The following is a 14806-nucleotide window of genomic DNA, read 5'->3' on the forward strand; positions in this document are numbered from 1 at the left end:
GAGATAGCATACCTACCACGTGGTCAGTAGGGGTCCACATTTTTTTAGATTTATTTCCCACTTAAAGTTGGCACATAATATTATATTAGTTTCAGGCGTACAGTATAGCGATTAAACGTTTATACCATATGAAGTGATCAACCCTATTAGGGAGTTCATATTTTTTATATCTAATCCATGTCCTGAAATAGATGACCCATCTATCTTATTTCCATAGTTTATATATCATAGCTTTTGACAGCAAAGTAAGTATGTGATTTTTTTTTTTTTAATGGACAGTTAAGGAGAAAGATGGGAATGGAGGTGGTTCTTTTTTTCATTTCCTCCTGGATTCTTTCCAGATTGTTATGCAGCTTTTGTGTTTTTGGTGACTACTGGAATTTCTTTCTTGTTTTTGTTTGTTTGTTTGTTTGTTTTTGTTTTTTGGTTCTTAATGTGATATTCCTAAAACTCAACAGTAAATAGAAGAAACCTTAGAAAGCATGCTTATCACAAAAGGTGGATGGTACTGTTAATACAATTGTATTCTCTTTCTAAATTATTTGAAAAGTTGAGACTGGGACTCAAAGTCAAGATGCAGTTTAATAGATTTCACTATCATTTATACAAAGGGGTTGATTTAGTTTGATGTTTATTTAAGAGAAGGAACAGATCTACTGTTTTAGAGTGATGTGGCAGCATTCACTTAACATGGTACTTATTGTGTGCCAATTAGAATAGCAAATTTAGACATGTCATGGGGAATGGTTGACGGGATTGAGGCTGTATAACCAGAAGAAGTCACTATGATTTTTAGGGATTCGTGTGAAAGAAGAGATTATTTTTATGTGAAAATAAATACAGACGAGTTAGATGCCCATCTGTTAGGAATATTGAAAAAAACACACAAGAAGTTCAAGAAAATAACAGTATGGTTTCTTCCAAAGTTATCTATAAAATAAGGTTTATTTTCTAAGCTACCAGGCCTTAACTATTTTCATTTTTCATTTACTCTTTGATCTACAATTGTGTTTTTCAGAGTACAACATGTTAGAATCACCTGGGACATTTATTTAAAATGCAGATTCCTAGAAACCCCTAAATCAGAATTTCTTATTTTTTAATTTTTTTTAAACTATTTATTTATTTATTTTTTTTTTAAATTTTTTTAGGTGAGGCAACCCTTGGTTGACCTCATAGATTGCAAGGACCTTGTCAGCTTACAATCCCTTATTTTTTATTTTTTATTTTTTACACCTTCAGCACCTGGTGTTCCTAGGTGATCTCTCATCCAAGTATTAACTAGGCCTGACCCTACTTAGCTTCTGAAATCAGACAGGATGAGGCTTGTTCAGGGTGGCATGGCCGTAGACTTAAATCAGAATTTCTGGAGGCAAGACTCTGGCACTTCACTTTTTTTTTAAGGTCCTTTGGGGAATTCACCTAATAGAAAATGTAAAATTAAAATTGTTTATATTCCAATACCAGGATGATAAAAGCTCCAGAATAAAGTTTTCAAGTTTATATTATTTAAAAATACTTTTAAACAGTTTTCTCAAGATACATCATGCACATAGAGAAACGCACAGAATCGTAAGTGTACAGTTCCATGAATTTTCACAAAACAAGCACACTTGTGTAACTATCCTCTGGATCAAGAAAAGAGATATTACTGGAACTCCAGAAGCCTTCTCTGTCCTCTCCATCACTGCTACTCTCCTCTCCCAAAGTCAACTGAATTTTTTGGCCTGTTTTGAACTTTCTATGTATATAGTGCATTCATAGAAACTGAGAGGTGAAGTTACAGAGTTTGCAAAGGTTCTTAACCTTTTTTTGTGCCATTGATTCCTTCAGTAGCCTGGTAAATTCTGTGGACTTGTCAGAATGTTTTAATTGTATAAAATACAAAGAATTATGAAAGAAATTATATTGAAATATGTTTTTCAAGGTATAAAAAAACATGGAACAATATGTGTTTTTGTGCTGGGGTGTGATTTTTAAAACGTGTCATTTCTATAGTGACAGAGACACAGGTTTTGATAGCACTATAGTTTTGTTGCCTACATCTGTAATTAAAAGAAATGCTGAATTTCTGCCAGAGATTAGTGAAAATAAAGTTTCCACCACATCCAAGTTCACAAACTTTCTGGGTCCCATCCCTGGACCCCTGAGCTTTGGATAGTCTGTGGGCCCCAAATTTACAATGCTTGCTAATGCATCTGCTTTTACCAATAAAGCAACGGGGGTCCCAGACAACAGGTTAACTTATCCAGAGTCATACAGTTAACAAAGAACCCATATATCCAGAGTCATACAGTTAACAAAGAACCCATATATTCTGATTCCCTGCCCATAGCTTTTCCCATTCTGACCTGGGTATATCAATCAACAGCAGTTTATCTGCCAGGGCCCCTAAATCTTAATTCATGAAAGTAATGAAGTTGTATGCACTTTCTGTATCTTGATTTATTACAAATATATAAATGAAGATGTATGCACACTTTCTGTGTCTTGATTTATTGCAAATATATAAATGAATTGAGACTTAGAGAAAATAACTTTCCTAAGATCACATACCTCATCAAGTGGGTAAAAACTGATTCCATGTAAGTTGGGATGAATGTCCATAATGCTGGATATTGTTACACATGAAAAAATCTTACTTGCTCTAATGAGCCTAAGGTAATTGAGCCTTTGTAGCACACAGGAAAATCAGTTTCATTACTTTACAGTAATGGGAAAAGAACTTGATCTTCATACTTTTTAATAATAGCCATTAACAAACGATATCTTCTCTATAGTAGATTTAGAGAAGGAAAAGTTAGAGTTTGAACTGAGAGTTTAAAACCTGAGTTCTTGTTCTCATTTGTATTCGTTCATGAATTCATCCACCTCCTCTCTTGTTCAGGCGTCTATTGTCTAGATTTCTACTGAACCAGCTATCACATATTTATCAGTTACCTACTAATTTTTTGAGTTTCTAATTCATTAGAATACTATTGCTGGGCGTATCAGTATGAATGCCACTGAACAACTGTTATACAAGAGAGGATTCCTTTAAATGTTATTTTTCTTAAGGCCAGAAACTAGATCTTTAAAGAATGCTTTTGACATCAATATGTCATTTCTCATTTTATCTGTTGTCCAGAAGTTGAATTAACCATATTTCTTTTATTGTCCCCCCCCCAAAAGAATCCTAGCAACAAAAAACAGATCCAGATCTATGAAACTAATACTATCCAGCAATTTTAAAATTTGCATACTTTTTTTCTATGCCATTTTCTCCCCAACTTCACACTCAAAACACTTCTGTTATATTCTTATCATAAGTAATTTTCCCCTCTTAATTAAAAACTCATGATATTCATTGTAGATAATTTAGGAAATACGAACAAGGGGTGAAGAAAGCACCTAGAACTTCACCAAACAAAAACATTTTTGGTGTCTATCAAAGGCCCATCTTTCTAAAATGAAATTACAATATATTTAGGGTCGTATTTTTCCCTTCACATACCATATGTAAAAATATCTTATGTCATTAAAGATTCTAAATCATCATCTTTAATATTAGATTACATGATACTCCATTACAGAGATGTACTGAAGTTTATTTAATGTAGTCTATATTATTAGATATCTACATTGTTTATTTCTTGCTCTGTGTCCCCTGCTCCTTTTTTTCTATCATTAATAACACTATGATATCATTCTTGTAGATGAATCTTTGAAGCACATAGTATTTTCTTAGAATATTCCTCAAAATATAATAGCTGGATAAAAGAGTGTAAACATTTTTAAGTCTTATGTTGGCCAAATTCCTTATAGAAAATTTTACCAATTTATACTTCAAAAAATTTTGGGCTTGCTTCTTCCGCCTTTGTTTATGTTTCCCCCCCATCTGCATAGAGAGAAAAAGAGATAAATGTGATAAGTTGGTGGTTAAAAATACACTATTTTACTGGGTCTTAGTTTTACTTTACCTCTTATACACCCGATAATTAAAATTATTTGCTCTGTGTTCTTTTTTCTAGTGGTGTATTCATTAAATTGATTTGTATAGGCCATGTATTGTGAGGGGCATCAGTTCTTTCTCTCATGAGATAGTATGTATTTCAGTTTTGTAAATAGATGGGCTGCCTTTAAGTTTTGTTGTTGATTTCCTGCCCTCAAATTTGTCTCATTTAAATTCATTGTCTGGTAAGAATTTATATTACAGAGATTTTCCCCTCCTCCACCTTTTCCACCCACTCCCAAATTGCCAGGCAGGTTATTACATTGTTTATTGAAATCTCCACACTGAGTTTTAAAATGCACGTTTATCAGACAAGATTCTTTATTATAGAGTAGTATCTATACTTCACCATATTTTACTTTCTCAGTGCCTTAAGGATGTTAAATTGCAAATCTTTTTTCTTTCTTTCAAATTGTGATTTAGGTTGTGTAGACAGGTTTTGAAATTGTTGAAATTAGGTTCTTTCTCAAATATTTCTTTATGCTCTCTCAAAGTAAATACTTGAGTAGAATAGAGGTTGTTATAGATTTCCTAACTCAAATTGAAATTAGGCTCCTTGAATTCCAGGCCATTGTATATTTAGCTGCATCATGTTATCTCTAAATGGCATAATGTGGATTGATTGCACTCGGTTCTGTTCTTATCTGGAAGAGAAACTAATAATAACATTGCTCACTTTCTCATTTAATTCTCAAAACTGCCCTGTCACTCCAGAAGTAGAGAGGATAAATTCTTTTTAACACTTGAAGAAGAAATCGAGGTTCAGAGGATTATGTTTTATGAACCTGTAAGGTAAAAATAGACAAAATTCGTAAAAAGGATCATCTTTCCTCCGTTTTAAATCTAACGCAAATAAGATCCATCTGCTGAATGCCTGTATCAGAGAGGAAGCAGCTCCATAAGGGCTAAAGTTGAAATTTCTGTTTGAGAGGAACATGGTCAGAGAGGCTTGAGATAATCGATTTCCTTTTCTTGCTGATATATCATGGGAAAGAAACTGTGGTCTGAGAGAGAGACAGAGATACACAGAGCCAGAGTGAGTGAGTGTGGTTTTTTGTTGTTGTTCTACAGTATGCAAACCCTAGATTAAATAAGCATTCTTCCTCTGTAACTTTATCACATAGCATGATTTAGAATAAAATATTCTAGGTAATTAGATAATTATAAATAGCACAGTAACAATTTTAGATTTTATAACATTTTAAAGCATTATTTTAATTGTAACATACATTTCCTTTAAATTTTATTTGAATATTAAAGACAAATATTAATATTGCTTGAATTGATTTTCTAATTCTTTCAACCAGGTATCCTTTTTATCTTTGCCATTTGTCTTCCAGGGGTTTTTTTGTATACTCTTGTTTTTTTAGTTTTTAGTCCATTTTTATTTTATTTTTTAATTACAGTTGACATTCAATATTATATTAGTTTCAGGTATATAACACAGTGATTAGATATTTATATAACTTACAAAGTGATCCCCCATAAGTCTAGTACCCACCTGACACCACATACAGTTACTATAGTATAATTGACTGCATTCCCTATGCTATACTTTATATCCCTGTGACTATTTTGTAACTGCCAATTTGTATTTCTTGACCCCTTCACCTTTTTCAACCCAGCCCCACAACCCCCCTCCCATCTGGCAACTATCAGTTTGTTCTCTCTGCCTATGAGTCTTTTTATGTCTTCCAGTTTTGAGGATAGGAAATTGTGGCTGATATTCTTCTAAAGTGCATATTGCTTACTATAGTACATAATAGACACTCAATGAGCATTAGCTTATTAATGGATATAATGTAATAAGATACTAGAAAATGTTGATGTATGCCACTACCATTATTGTTAAGAAACAATTGAAAAAAAAAATTTTTTCCTGAAAGTTCCCTTTTATTGCAGAATACAGTGATGGTGATTAGTTATCAGATGTGAATTAATTCTGTTTTGTACCATTTCTGTCACTGCTTAAGTGGCCATTTCACAAGACTATATAAAACTCTAAATAAACTACCTTGAAATCAAAACAAATGATTACCTGTAACAAATATAAGATTAAAAGAACATTAACAAACAGTAACTAATTTTTAGTGTTCTATTTAGAGGCTTAAAAAATATCCATTTATTCTCATTTGTGAGATGCTCAAAGTAAATTACATTTAATGTTTTCTAAAATTTTCAGTGTTTTCTTGAAGGAACAAAGTAAATATTTCTCACATTTTTACAATTTTATTTAACGAAGAAAGAAGTTAAAAGCACAATGCAGTTATTTATTTTCAGAATTGGCTATTAGAGAATGTCAAGTGATGTTCATTCAGAAGTCATTTTTTAACTCTTAATTATTTTTAATATGTTAATTGAAAATATGAAAACTGTCATTTCCAGAAAGAATAAGATAAAAATCCAAATTATCCCATCACAGGAATGAAGATCCAGTCTCTGTGTATTCTGGGATTTTTTGTATTGTGTTTTTGCAGAACTAGAATCATATACATATCACTCTAACTTTTCATTTTATATCTGTGATGTTTTCTCAGGTTAATCTCAGTCTCAATCAGAGAAGTAAGTGAAGGGAGTATTGGAACCATCAAGTGGAAAGAAGCACATGTGTAGTTGAAAAGAATGTATCTGGTGTTTTTCTTTTTAAACTTAAGCGACAAAGTTTAATAAACATGTAGCTTGTGGAATTTACAGAAGATAGTATTACACATAAGTTAATACAGTTAAGAAACTTGATCTGCTTAAAGAATTTAATTGGTTCTATAGTATAATTTACTTGACCTGATGGACATTTAGTTTTTTTATGCATTAAGGTGTTCATCTTTGCATATATTGTTATTTATTAGGTTATACTTTGAAGTAGAATTGTTGAGTGTTACGTTTTTTAAGACTTTCAGTAAATATTGACAAATTATCCTCTAGAATATGACTTTTGTCCACATTCTCATTATTAAAACAATGGTCATTATCACATTTTTAATTCTTTATCAGTTTAAGGTCAAAACATCCCTTAATTTTGATTACTAATGATGATGAGTAGTCATACATATACTTACTGACCTTTTTTTTTTTTTTAATGTAAATTACCAACTTTTGACTTTTGTCATCTTTCAGGGGAGGATATTAATATTTTTCCTAGTGATTTTTAAGGACTTTTGTTTGATTCATGAAAGGTAGAAGTAACCTGTTATCTTAAGAGTTTTCTCCTCAGTAAACTTTTTTAACGTTGAAATATTTTACTTTTTTACCTAGTCATGTGTCAATCTTTCTTTGCTCTTTGCTTTTGTTTTTATACTTACAAGCTGTTTTTCACTTAAAAATTATATAGAAATTCGCTGTTGTACTTTCCTTCTGCTACTTTTATTTATTTTTAAACATTTAATTATTCCCTCTGGAATTTACTTTTGTGTAAGAAATGAAGTTCTAGTTCTCTTTCCAAATGGTTAGTTGGTTTTAACACCATCAGATTTTACTGTTGTTTTATATATTTTGTTTTGGTTTGTTTGAACCTCAGGGATATACTTGAATGCATAAAATATTACCATTAGGTCATGGTGAGGCCCTCTTTAGGCAAACAAACATGCTCCGAGGTTTCCGGCGCATATACATTACCTTTTATTTGCTGAATGTGCTTTTATTCACCTCTCCCTAACACAGATAACCATTTGAATGTGTTCTTTTAATATGTATTTTGTTTTTGTGTGCCGTATTGTTACTTAATTGTGGCAAAATATCACATAACATTCAAGCTCCTAACATTTTCCAAGTGTACAATATAGTATTGCCAACCACATACACATTGTTCTGTCAGAGATCCCTGGAACGCCCCTGTCCTGTATGACTGAAACACTGCACCCACTGAACAACTTCCTACCTTCCTCACAGCTCACCATCCTACTTTCTGTATATATGAGGTTGACTACGTTAGGTACCTCATATAAATGGAATCAAGCAGTGTTTTCGTGGGTATGTGTGTGACTGGATTATTTCACTTAGTATAATGTCCTTAAGGTTCAACCACATTGTAGTGTATGACAGTTCTTTTATAAGGCTGAATAGTATTCCATTGTGTCTATGTTATATATCACATTTTCTATATTCATTTATCTGTTAAACAATTAGGGTGCTTTCACCTCTTAGCTATTACGAAAAATCTCATTGAGGTTCTGTTCTCATTTCTTTTGGTTGAATACCCAGAAATGAGATTGCTGGATCATATTTTTAACTTTTTTGAGGAATCTCCATAATTTTTTTTAAGCATCTTCAGCATTTTTGTATTACATTTTTTAAAAATGTTTAAAGTATACACAGAAAAACGCACAAAACATCAGTGGGTTATCACACAGCAGACATCTAGGTTGAGAAATAGATCTCCTTACCCTTCCATAAACACTCTCATTCCCCCTTTCTACTTAATAATTTCTCCCCTGTCTCTAACACTTAGTTTGGCCTAAAATTTTAGAACTTTTGGCCTTTTGAGCTATGCTTCTTTTGCTCAGGCCCGCTTCCACGTCTGGAAGTGTACTTTCCCTTCTAGTCTTTTCTGCTGTAGATAGATTAGATAGACAGTTTTAGAACTTTTTATAAATAGAATCATACAGTATTTTGTGTCTGCCCTTTTTGATCAGTATTTTGTTCGTATAGATATAATATGCTCACTTTCACTGCTTTAAAATGTTCTTTTTTATTACTGTCCCACAATTTATGCATTATCTTGTAGATGCAGACATTTTGGTTGTTTTAGTTTGCGGCTATTAAGAATAATGCTGCTATAAACATTCTTGATGATGTTATGGGATAGGCATTCAGTTTTAGTAGATGGCACAATGAAAAGTAGTTCTGCCAATTTTATTCTCATGAACAGAATGTGAAAATTCTGTCTGTTCCACATCATTGCCAATGCTTTATGCTGTCATTCATTTTAAAATTGCAAATGTTATAGAAGTTATGAGTTTATCTTATTGTGGTATTAATACAAATTAATTCTAGAGGTTATGAGTTTATCTTATTGACAAATACCACAATAAGATAAACTCAAAACCTCTTGAATGTTTGTATTAATTTATATTAATTTTAATTTGTATTTCGTTAACTCTGAGGTTGAGCATCTTTTTATATGTTTATTGGTCATTCGGATATCATCTTGTGAAGTGCCTACTAAAATCTCTTGCACATCTTTTCTACTGGGTTGTCTCATTTTTCTTACTGATTTTGTAGGCTTTCTCTACATTTCGAATATGAACCCTTTGTTAGTCATATTTATTGGAAATATCTTCCATTTTAAGATTTGCCTTTTTATTTTTCTGAATAGTATATAATTTGACAAATAGAGGTTATTAGTATTAATACTATGCAATTTATCAATGTTTTCCTTAGGATTACTTCTCTTTCTGTCCTGTGAAGAAATATTCTCTACCCCAAGGCCCAGGAAGTTTATATTCCTGTTATCTTTTAAATCTCCACTTTCCAGTATTGTAGTCACTAGCTCCATGTAGCTATTTAATTTTAATTCATTAAAATTAATAAAATCTAAAGTTCACTTTCTTAGTCACAGTAGCCACATTCCAGGTGTTTCAATAACTATATGTGGCTAATGGCTACCATATTGGACAGCACAGACATAGGTGGTTTCCTTCATTGCAGAAGGCTGTCTTAGACAGTGTTGTCTTAGAACTTAATTATTGAACATTCACATTTATATTTGATTCACCTGGAATCAATTTGCATGAATAATTTGAGATAGTAGGGATCAAGGTTCGTTTTGTTACATATGAATAGCCAGTTGACTGAAATGATTTAGTGAAAAGACCATCCTGGCTCAGCAATGCCTCCTTTGTCAGACCAAGTATGAGAACCCTTCCACTGTCTTCATTACTTTGCTTTAAAGTGTTATAGTACCAATTGTATATTTATGGATTTTTTGTGTCCATGTTGAAATGTTATTTTGTTTTCGTGTATTTTATTTTTGTTATGTGAAGAATCCTATGTCTTATTATGACCTACTTTTTCACAAGCTGTGTTCTCAAGATTCTTCCGTCTTGCTCTTTGTGCATCTAACCGATTACTTCTAATTTCTGCTCTATATTCCGTTTACCAGGTTAACTCAAACCTCCTTGTACCATACTAGCACCATTGTGTGTATTCATTCTTTTTTGCTGTAATTTTTGTGCACTTGGAAAATTTTTATTGAATGTTTCCTGTATGCCTGACACTATTACAGGTGTTGGGGATAAAGCACTTCTAAATTATTATAGAAAAATTCACATAAATAGATTGTGTGGTTAAGAAAATACATTCTCTCTTGGTGATCATAATGGCAAGCTAAGAAAAAAAAAGGGAGGTGTAAAAGGCTGTGCAAGAAAACTTATGAGACATTTTAGAATGTGTCACAATTCCCTATGGTTTTAGGAGTGTTAGTAGAACCAAAAAAAAGCCGTCTTTGACTTTGATGTATTCTGGTTTGAGTGGCACAGTGTTGAGGACGTGTATTACTGTTTCCTTTTCTCCATATTTGCTCACCGTACTTAGTTCATGCTCAGAACAACACTCTTATCATTGTGATGTAAATGCCTCTCCCCGAGTTTTAGAGAAAATCTCGCTGCTGGCTAAGTCAGTTACCACTCATGTATCTTTTTTATGGCCTCTTGCATTAGCGACTGCTGCTGTCATTTCTGCTGTTAATTCTTTTTGTTCTTGTCAATTTGTCTTTAAAAATTCTTTTACTATAATTTTAGTGGAGTTTCAGGAGAGAGTGGATGCTAGTACATGAGCACAGCCTGGCATCTCTGACTTTTTAAGCATAACTTTCTCCTGTGTGATATATGTATTTTTTCCTGTTGTGAAGAAACAGTGCTTACACTCCACTGAAACTGCCAGACACCTCTGTCATTTTGTTTTTGGATCATGTTTAGACCCATGTAGTTACTCTTGATTCTTTAGGATTATGTTCTTTTTGTTTCAGGAAATATTTTCATATATATGTGCTTTTCTTGACTCATCATCAAATAAAGTATGACCCATGTAAACCCAGTTTTTGTATACGGAACGATGTGTGCTCACCCTTGGCTCTTTGTATTGCTTACCTGAATTATATGGACCTTCATTTATGCTTTTTTTTTTTTTTTTAATTAAAAACTATTGGAGTGACATTGATTAACAAAATCAAATAAGTTTCAAGTGTATCATTCAACAGAAAGGTGTATATAGGACATGGTTCCATAGTGTATTGGTTAGCACGTCTGCTTTATATGCAGAAGGTCCTGGGTTCGTGCCCCAGTGGAGCCACGGTCCATGGTCTACGGTCATGCCACCCTGAATAAGCCCGATGTCTGATCTCAGAAGCTAAGCAGGGTCGGGCCTGGTTAGTACTTGGATGGGAGACCACCTAGGAAGACCAGGTGCTGTTGGCATAAATAATAATAATAATTTTAAAAAAATTAAAGAAAAGAAAGTCATATATATATATTGCATTGTGTGTTCACCACCCAGAGTTAGACTTCCTTCTGCTTAATTTCTACTTTTGACTGAAGTTTCACATACTCAAGTTACTTTAAGGTAGAGATTCTGTCTCATTAAATCTATACCTCTAAGAACTAATGTAAGCAGTACTATGTAGTCTCTCGCTTAAGTTTAAAACAGCATTCATATTAAAATCAAATTGCTACTGTAGTTTTTTTGGGGGGGTGACATGATAAACCTTTTCAGATTGAGTTATTTTAGGTGGAAGAGGTATGGAATTTCTTCTAAAGTAGTGTATACATATTTATTTAATGAATTAGGTTATCTAATTTGGTATAATAGTATAGTGACGAGACGAAGATTCTGAGTTTGATTTTTACTCCTTCCATATCCCCAGTGTGAATCATGTTCTGTGGTATGCTCTGCATTCTTAATATTGGCAAACACACTCAATCATAATTGATACTGCTATCAGAGGGTCCAGATAGAACTGTAAATATAAATGATCAATCCAGATAATCAAGCTACTAGAAAAAAACAACCCAAAACATATGCTTTCAAGATAATGATTCAATAAGATTTTCTTTTAATATGGAGAATAATAATAATAATAGACTATTCTTATTAAGTAATGTTAAACATTTTATTAGCTAATTCATTTTTATTTAAATTAGTTGACTATCAATAATATCTTTCCTTTAAACTATTTTTACATAGGTTTTTTGAACTGGACTTTGATGGAAAGATTTTTAATCGTGATGATAGGTTAAATGATGAAATTCTGAGCATGGTTAGAATTCTCACTTTTGTTAAGGTATTAGTGTTAATGCCCAAAGAAGTTCACAAGTAGCCTCTATTCAGTAACTTAAACTATATTCACTCACACCGATACTAAATGAAATAAACCACTGTGTGTCAGGCTCATAGTACAAGGAAGCTAAATTCTGAAGGGTAAGCTGTTGTTGACAAGGCTATGGGGTAAGGTTTGCTGGGTAATGCTGAATGTAGGCTTAATGAGTAACAGCTATGTAACTGTGGTCTTGGGGTGGGAGGTGGAGGTCAAGTGATGCCATTACATTTATGAGAGCTCTTAAAAGAGTTTTTCAGCAGTGAAATGACCTAAAGATGGGCAGGAGATAGGGAAAGGAGGAGGACAACATATCATGTTAAATAACTGATTGAGAATTGACCCTAATGTGGGCAGAGCAAGGTGCTCCTCAGTCAGTTGTTTCTGACAGGCTTTTCTCATTGAATTTTTACTTCTTAGATAAGCAGCCTTATTAAGGATGCTCAGACTCTAATCAGTATATGTCTCTACTATTTAAAATACAATGGTAAATTAGTAATCAAATTGATCTATATTTCATTGTCACTTTTCCTAGTGAATTGGGCTGAATTATTAAGCTTTATTTAGCTTTTCCCTTTTTTCTTTTAAGCTTCCTTATTTATTCCTGCAAAGCCTTTAAGTATATATTTATATTTAAATAAATTAACCAGAATTTGCAAGATATGTTTGAATTGATTACATTGACTATTTTGAAATATTTCTCATCAGTAGTCCAAATATTTTTGTTTCTATTTTAGAACAAAATCCAATCTCATAGCAGAGGAGAATATAATGTTTACAGCACCTTTCAGAGCCATGAACCAGAGTTTGACTACTTGAAAAGTTTAGAAATAGAGGAAAAGATCAACAAAATTAGGTGGTTACCCCAGAAAAATGCTGCTCAATTTTTATTGTCTACCAATGGTAAGTGAAAGTTTTTCTTTTCATATGCCTTCTATATACTCATGTTTTTAACACACACAGTTTGTAGTGAAAAGAATGGGCTTTACCAGTGGATTTAGGTCAGATTCTGTTTCTGCCACTTCTTGGCCGAGCCTTGGGCAGGTTACTGACACTGAGTCTAAGTTTTTTCCTCTGCAAACTGGAGGTAGTAATATATATATTATAGTATTGTTATGAGTAATGTGACAATTCCAAATGTACATAATGCATGCTCAGTAAATGTTAATTTGCTTTCTTCCTCCTTCGTAAGTGTACCAAAACTCTCCAAAGAGTATTTCAAAATGTAAATTTAAAATACTCTCTCAAAGGATGGTCCCCATTCAAGGACACTCTCTCTTCTTACCTGGTCCTTGCCTGTATGGACACAAACTGGAAATGACATACCGTAGCCCTTTCAACAAGCCTCACATCTGGAAGAAGATTCTTCTAATGTTTTGCTTGCTCAGGAAAAGTTATTAAATGTGGGTTAGAATTGCGTGGTGACTCTTACCAAAATTTAAACTCCTTTATTACAAGTCAAGAGTTGGGTCTTTTGTTTGTTTTTCTAAATTTTTTGTGTGTGAGTTGTTGTAACTTGGTTTATTCTTGGGGGCTGGGGTCTGAAGAGTCATTAGAGTGATCGAAGGGTACTTTCAGATTCTGGATAGCCATAGTCTGTAAAAATTTAGATTAAAACTTTTTCAAGGCTGGCACAGGGTTGGGGAAAACCTCTTATTTTCTCATCCCTTCACTATTCATAAAAGCAGATTTTAGCACCTGGACCTTAACATTCTTTACCATTTGCAGAATGTAAATTCAAGTGACCTCTAGGGTGACATGGTAAAAAATGCTGAGGGCCCCTTTCATCCAGTTTAGGCCTCACTCACCACTCTCAGTATCGAGTTCTTGGAAATGCTTTCCACAAAATGATGCTACTCTCTGACACTGTAGATGTTTGCTTCCTCTAGCCCATTTTTCTGTTCATCAGAACTCTCCCTAACCAGCCCATTGAAACTTGTACCCTCTACCCCTCTCTTTTCACACAAACTGCATTCTTATTATTATTAAAAGAAAAACGAATAGAAATAACAGCTTATAACTTAGAGCATCATAGATGGAGTACTATGTTTACTCATGTCATATGTTGACTCTAATCTTGGTTCAGTTTTAATTTATATGGTAAACTACATTATTTCAAATAGCACTTCGGCTACTGTTTTCTTCTTTGACATGAAATAATACATAATTATACCATTTATGTTGCTTTTACTTTTGGAAGTAAATGTCCCAGGGAAGTGTGCTGTTACACATTTCATGTATTGGAGTATTCTTAACAGTTTGGCAGTTCACTTCTTACAGGCTAAATCATTTTACTTTTAATAAAGGGGAAAATTTTAAAATACAGGCTGAAATAGAATAGTGTAATGAACCCCTATAGTAATACTCATCACTCAGCTTCAACAATTCTGTTATCAGCCAGTTCTGTTTCTCAGATACTTCTTCCCTTTCTTAGTATTATTTGAAAGCAAATTCAATTTCAGTTTATTTATGGATTAAAGCTTATATATCTTTCAATTCCCACCTTATAT

The 14806-nt window shown here is 32.9% G+C and overlaps 1 protein-coding gene, 1 non-coding gene and 1 pseudogene across 5 annotated transcripts in view; all 3 read left to right on the top strand.

The window, feature by feature from the left end:
• The window catches only part of PPP2R2A (protein phosphatase 2 regulatory subunit Balpha), a 78289-nt gene that overhangs the window by 50791 nt on the left and 12692 nt on the right, over positions 1-14806 (top strand). For all 4 annotated transcript variants that reach the window (XM_006916959.3, XM_025050379.1, XM_025050380.1 and 1 more), the window contains exon 4: positions 13034-13199. In XM_006916959.3, coding sequence (XP_006917021.1) covers positions 13034-13199 — 166 coding nt within the window. The remainder of the gene's footprint in view (positions 1-13033; positions 13200-14806) is intronic.
• On the top strand, positions 11203-11275 carry TRNAI-UAU. The gene has a single exon. It is a non-coding gene; the product is annotated as a tRNA-Ile (tRNA).
• LOC112483997 lies at positions 11285-11400 on the top strand (annotated as a pseudogene).

This window comes from Pteropus alecto, unplaced genomic scaffold, assembly GCF_000325575.1.
Source record: "Pteropus alecto unplaced genomic scaffold, ASM32557v1 scaffold166, whole genome shotgun sequence".
NCBI lineage: Eukaryota > Metazoa > Chordata > Mammalia > Chiroptera > Pteropodidae > Pteropus > Pteropus alecto.